The 6,571-nt window shown below is 41.1% G+C and overlaps 1 protein-coding gene across 1 annotated transcript in view; it reads left to right on the plus strand.

Moving 5' to 3' along the window:
* The window catches only part of TXNDC8 (thioredoxin domain containing 8), a 28,888-nt gene extending 22,867 nt beyond the window's left edge, over nt 1-6,021 (plus strand). The window contains exons 4-5 of the mRNA XM_053577100.1: nt 4,939-5,004; nt 5,922-6,021. Of these exons, the coding sequence (XP_053433075.1) occupies nt 4,939-5,004; nt 5,922-5,984 (129 nt within the window). The 3' untranslated portion in view covers nt 5,985-6,021. The remainder of the gene's footprint in view (nt 1-4,938; nt 5,005-5,921) is intronic.
* Nucleotides 6,022-6,571: the final 550 nt, after the last annotated feature.

Raw genomic sequence — 6,571 nt, forward strand, 5'->3', positions numbered from 1 at the left:
CTTGTCTTGTACTCATGGCCTCAAGTAATCCTCCCATCTCAGCCACCCAAATTTAGATCCTTTTCTTAACTCTGAGTGCATATAAATTCGAGCTGCCTTCTTGATTTGATTTAGCTCAATATTAAAAACCTTAATTGATAAACGGTCTGTAAAGCTAGTGAATGATGCCCCATGATCATATCAATGTACACAGCTATGATTTAATAAAAAAAAAAAAAACCTTAATTGAGCGCCTTACACACTTGTAAGGCCTTGTGAAAGTTGAAAGGGAAGTGTTCAAACATCTTCAACGTGGTGCAGGTGGTTCTAGGGAAGAGGTGAGTGCGGTGGAGTCAAAGAAAGGAGCCAAGATAGGTCAGGCAAAAATTAACACTGTCCACCTCTCCCCAGAAGGAGGAGATACTTTTAAAGCTTCTCATATTAGGCATATGCCATATTAATGTTTTCCATTTTAATCAACCATTTAATGCTTCCGTAAACCCTTCTTTAAAAAGAGAAAGACTATAATATCATTATAAATTATGAAATTGCCTTGTATGTACAAACACTTCTACAGCCATCCCCCAAAATTTGTCTTGTGCTGGTTGCTTGTTTTAGACCTTTTTGTTTATTGTTGTTGTTTTAACTACATACAGATGTATGTAAAAGTGATGAGCTCTCATACAGCTAGTCTAAATATAACTTCAGTATTCATTCAGCCAAAATTGTCTATCAGCTGGCCAAGGCATTTTATGATAATTACTGTATGAGTGTGTCATTAACAGACTCTGAAGTCTCATTTAAACTGTCAAGTCCATTTGTTAGGAGGGAAACACTGTCTCCAGTGTCTTTGGAATTTCCCAGGAACAGTAATAAATTTTTTTGTAGGTGATTAAATGTCATTGGCATTAAAAAAAAACAAAACTGCATCTGATTGAACCTGATAAATTGGGGGGTCCTCTTTATTTTATTTTTAAAAATATGTTTTAAAATGTCCATAATAAAAGATTTAAAAAAAAAATGATTGCTGGGCTTAGATGGCTGAGTTATGCGTGAAGAGCCACACCCACTCCATCCCACAGGTCTCAGCAAACTGGAGCTTATCATTTTCATTAGTAGTCACTTCGAGGGTGGCAGGAGCGCTTGAGAAATAAGGCATGGTAGGCTGAGCATGGCGGCTCACTCTTGTAACCCTAGCATTCTGAGAGGCCAAGGGAGGTGGATTGCTTGAGTTCAGGAGCTCGAGACCAGCCTGAGCAAGAGCAAGACTCCATCTCTAAAAAATAGCCAGGAGTTATGGCGGGCACCTGCAGTCCCAGTTTCTTGGGAAGCTGAGGCAGGGGGATCGCGTCAGCCAAGAGTTTGAGATTGCTGTGAGCTATAATGCCATGGCACTCTGCCAAGGGTAACCAAGTGAGACTGTCTCAAAAAAACAAACAAATAAATAAATAAAAGACAGAACTGAAGCCATTGAGAAGAGAGAAGTAAGCCTACTTCCTAAAGCTGCAGAATGGAGTGTGCTTTTGAGAGGCACAGCCAAGCTTCAGATTGAGGTGAGAAAGCATTCTGGGCAGAAATGATATGTGATTGCCTTGCATACGTATCTTTTCAAAAGAATGCGGCTTATGAAATATCCTCTTACAAGGTCAGACAATTAAATTCAGGAACTTATCCTAGAAACAGTGCTACATACCTTATTGCTGAATATCACTATGACCAGCTTTGAAGTGCTCCCCTTGGCAAGCTGGTGACGCTAGTGATATTCAGCAATGAGATCTATATAGCACTTTTTTAGTATGAGTTTGCAAACTTAATTTTCTGACCTTATACAACAACAGCTCTGATGGCCATTCCAGAAAAAAAGTTCTAAAATTGCCTTGAAGGGTGAACTAGGCAATGGCATCAGTGCATGGCTTCCCACGGGGACTTCTGCGAAGGTGACTGTAGTGATGTTCAGCAATGACGTTTGTAGCACTTTTTCTAGGATGACTTCATGAACTTAGTTGTCCAACCTCATAGGAATAAGCTATTCCTCATCCATTAAATCCATTTGTTAAGTTTCCGTCTGCAAAGCCCAGATAGTGGGACTCAAATGTAACATTTGTCTGGCAAACTGGACAAAAAAAATAAGGCAGGTAATACCTAGTCCCTGAAATTTATCACTACCCAGAGTCTTGGCTCTGTACTTCAATGACCAGAAATCAGCTTAGCTCAACTCGGACCTAAAATCATCAATGGAGCATCTACGCTCTGTAAGGTTCTAGGCTAGAAACTAAAAATATGAAGGAAAAATTAAGGTACCATTTTCATCCTTGGTCTCATGAGGAAGACAGATGGCAAAACTCAATTACTTAATGGTGGAATATACAGAATGTTATGGAATCACAGAGAAAGTTCATGAGTTAAAGTTAACCCATCTTGAAGGATGCTTAAGATTAGCAAGTGAGAAAAGATGGGAAAAAGCAGAGTTATAAGATAGCATGGGTAAGTGTCGAAAATGATTGAATAATAATACAACAACAGTATAAAATTATCACTAGCAGTTGAGCTCCAGGAGGGGATTTTATTTGTTTTGTTTGCAGTAAGTCCAACTTGCAGTGGGCACAAATAATCTAAAGTGTTGCTGGAGTTCAGAGTTTATGGTAGGGAGCGACAATGAGGTAGAAGAAGGGCAAAGTCAAGGAGGCCTTATAAAAAGCTTGGATGGTACGGTGATGGGGAAATAGTGAGGGTATTTACAAAGAAGGATGGCATGAGGCATTTGTAGTCTTGAACTTTAAGGACAAGAAGGCACTTAGGGAACACAAGACTGAGAGAGAGACATACAAATTACATAGCTGCTGCTAAAGTCCAGGTGAAAGCTGACCAAGGTCAAATCCATGGAATTAAGTAGCAAACTAAATATCACCTAATGCCAACACAAAAAAGACGGGCAATACCAAGTATTGTCGAGATCTACAGCCATGACCCCCTGAACGCGCCCAATCTCACCTGATCTCAGAAGCTAAGCAGGGCTGGGCCTGGTTTATATTTGGATGGGAGAACAAGTGTTGTCAAGAATGTGGAGCTACCAGAATACTCATCTTCTGCTGGTGGAGGACAAATTAAATGTATATGGAGCATAATTTAAAAAAACTGTTGAGTAGCTTCTACTAGAGTAGACCCCCACAATCCCACTTTTAGTTCTGCAACAGAGTGCTTACGTGCCCCCTAAGAGAGCTCCACAAAGTTATGGGTGGGAATGTTCCTAGCAGCACTCTTTATCACAGCTAAAACGCATGAATTATGTTACATTCATGCAACAGAATACTAAAAACATAGTGGAAAATGAATGTAGTTACCACTACACAGATAAATCTTACACTCACCATGTTGAATGGAAGACGCTAGACACAGATGATACAATCTGTAGAATTCCAGCTACCAAAGTTTAAACACAGGCAAAACTATTTATTATAAAGAATTCAGAATAGTGACTGCCTTAGGGCATCAGGCAAGTTCTGTACCTTGACCCAGGTGTGGTTACACAGGGTGCTCATTCTATAATTATTCTCCAAACTATATTCTCATAATTTGTGTGGTTTTCTGAATTTATGAGTTTTTTAAATGTGACTTTGGTTTCCTGGCTCAGGTGATGGGGTGGGTGATAGTGCCCTGTGTAAGGTTCAGTGTAAAAGAAGAGTCAGACTCCACAGTAGCCAAGGCTCCTACTGCACGTGTGGCTTCCGGCTGCCCTTGGTGGCTGTCATATCATAACCCTACGGTCATGGAAATTCCCCCTCCCTGGAAATCCTCTCTTCGGGGTTGTGCCCTCATATTTCTTACACTCCTAGAGCCTGCACTGTCCTTCCAAGGGGCAGTTTCCGCCTAGAAGAGAAGCCACCTTCCAGGGCCCCCAAGCTCTCTTTGGTTCCACACTGCCATTTGGGAATGAGCGATGGGATAAGAAAGCAGGCAAGAGCAGATCCATAAAGGCCTTCCCTTGGCCTTTTTTAAAACAAGAGACTTATTCTTGATGGAAAAAAAATTCTTTGCATACATCTTGTAATTGTAATTATAAAAAAAAGGCCATCCCCCCAAAGGCCATCCCCATATAGATGACAAAAATATCTTCTTATGGACCACCAGGGGCCTAGCAGACCGGAGTTCCATGGTGGTGGGCGCGGGGAACAGCTGCTCATCCTTTGCGTTCTGCTCTTCTGTCAGAGGGCATTTCACAGGCCTTCCCTTGAGTCAGGCACTCCTGGAGCAGAGGAGCAGAGAACAGAGGCTTGGGAGGGGTTTTTGACAGAGGCCACAAGAGAAGGACAAGGGGCAGCCACTGTCCCCACGTAGGGACACCTGCCCTTCCAGTTCCCAGGGGAAAAACAGAGCCTGACGCGGAACCCCAAACTTCTTACACTCTGTATTCCACCCCAGCATTGATCAGAAAGAAGGGAAAAATTTCCTCTAAGACCAGATTGGACTGTCTAGAAGTCCTGATGCTCCCAAGTGAAAAGAGTTTAAAAATCAGGTGCTGTCCGCCAGCCTCCAGCCTTATTGTGGACCAGGGGAAGGCTTCTTTTGTCTCCCCTTGACTGGTTTGGGCACACTGGCCACTTTGCTAAGCTTAACACTCTCTTCCTACCAACTCTGGTCATCCAGGTAGCAAAGCCCTGCCTACATTCCCACCAAAAGTGTTTGTCTCGGTGCCAGCTCAGGCTTCAGTTTTCCCAGAGGGTTCTCAAACTCCCTTTCTGCCCCAGAACCACCATCCAGCTACCACCTGCGTGGCCTCTGATTCTTAGGAAAGAGAACTTTTGCAGATCTTTTTTTTTTTTTCCTAGTCACTAAACTACCAGGGATGAGGATCATTTCTAACACCTTCCTCCCCTGGCCAAGGCCAAAAGAACTATTTATAGAGATGATGGTTACAAAGCAGACACTAGATAAACCATGAAATTCTGCACCCACACTTAGGTAACCCTATTCTCAAGAATCAAAAGAACAATTTGCTGTATTAGAAGTGGAGTCATGGGCAAGCGGGTAAGTGAAATGGGTCCAAGATGGAGTCACAAGTCTGGGGTTGACTTTGAAGGAATGAATAGAATGGCAGGCCTCAGACAGAGTAGTGCTGCTGAAGACCCAGAATCATTAGATGTGGGATGGCGTGTCCACTGCAGCACACTGAACATTGATGTCCATTCCAGGCTTTTTGAACCCCTGTCCAAAAATTCTAACACTATTCCTGGCTGCTAAACTCCACCCTTACTAGAAACTCAAATCTTTGCCCAATCCTAGCCTCAGCTTATACATACCCTTCCTTCCCTCCAACTACATAATACACTTAATACTAAAGTGAAAATGAAAAGGGTCTTTTACTTCCATATCTTATCAAACTTAAGATGCTTATAAAAGATGCACCATTATCTCATATACTACTAAAAAGTATTATATCCATATAAAATATATCGTACCATCCACTGTGAAATATATTTGGTTCAGAGATGTGAAAATTTGAAAAGAAAATGTGCTTCCTAGAATCCATTGTAATACTTTTATCTGGGAAGAATGGGAAATCACAAGCCATTTGCTTTTAGAAGATCATGTATTAATATGTGAATTAGCAAACCTTCAAAAACGATGTATAAAAAGCTCAGAGAAGTTTCAATGATTGTGTTTCTTCATTTCCAACACATTATATGTTTCTGATCTTAGATCAGAGGACTATTATGGAGAATCAGATATCTGGCAAAGCTTTAGCATAAACAACTTTGAAAGGGTGCCAAATGTGAAAATATCATGAGTTTAATATGTTCAATGTATATTTATATTTAAAGTGTCCTTCAGATGATAGAAATGAGGAGCAGTAACTTTGCAGTCAGGAACAAAACTCCTCAAAGCCTCAACATCTCTGCAGTACTTGACCCAATAAAGTTTCACCTTTGTGTATTTGTGAACAGATTTTTGAATTTTGTGGAGCTGATGCTGAAAAGTTGGAAGGGAAGATTCAAGAACTAATGTAAGCTGATCCCCAAGACAAAATATACTGTGACATTTTAAAAGTCAATGGCAATTGTGTTTGTGTTTTTATTCTCAGCAAATAGTACAGCGTTCTATTGGCCTCTGGCCTAAATCCTTACTGGTTAAATACCACATTGCAATTTCACAGCAAAATTGCTTAAACTGTTGGGATATCGGAGATGGTGTCATTTCCACTCTCCAACTTATTGTTTCCACTTGGTCTGAGCACATTCCTTAAGCAATGATTGTGTGACCTTCAGAACACAGGCCCTGCACAGCAAAGTAAGTAGTCAGGTTTTCTGGACAAGATTGTCAGGTTTTCCAGAGATTGCCAAAGATGCAATTCTTCACAGTGATGAAGGAACAAATAATTGCCTTGTTGCCCTGGTGCATTTCAAATACATGGAAGCCTCCCCCCACATTCAGCCATTGTTGTCATACAAAATTCTTCTCCTGTGCAACATCTTGTATTTGAACTGCATCATTTTTCCTTCCCACACCGCCTCTCCAAAAGTCTTCTATAAACACACACACCAGAAAGTCCTTTGAACACATATATTAAAAAAAAAAAAGACCTGTGGTATCTCAG

The sequence above is a fragment of the Nycticebus coucang genome, chromosome 2, assembly GCF_027406575.1.
Source record: "Nycticebus coucang isolate mNycCou1 chromosome 2, mNycCou1.pri, whole genome shotgun sequence".
NCBI lineage: Eukaryota > Metazoa > Chordata > Mammalia > Primates > Lorisidae > Nycticebus > Nycticebus coucang.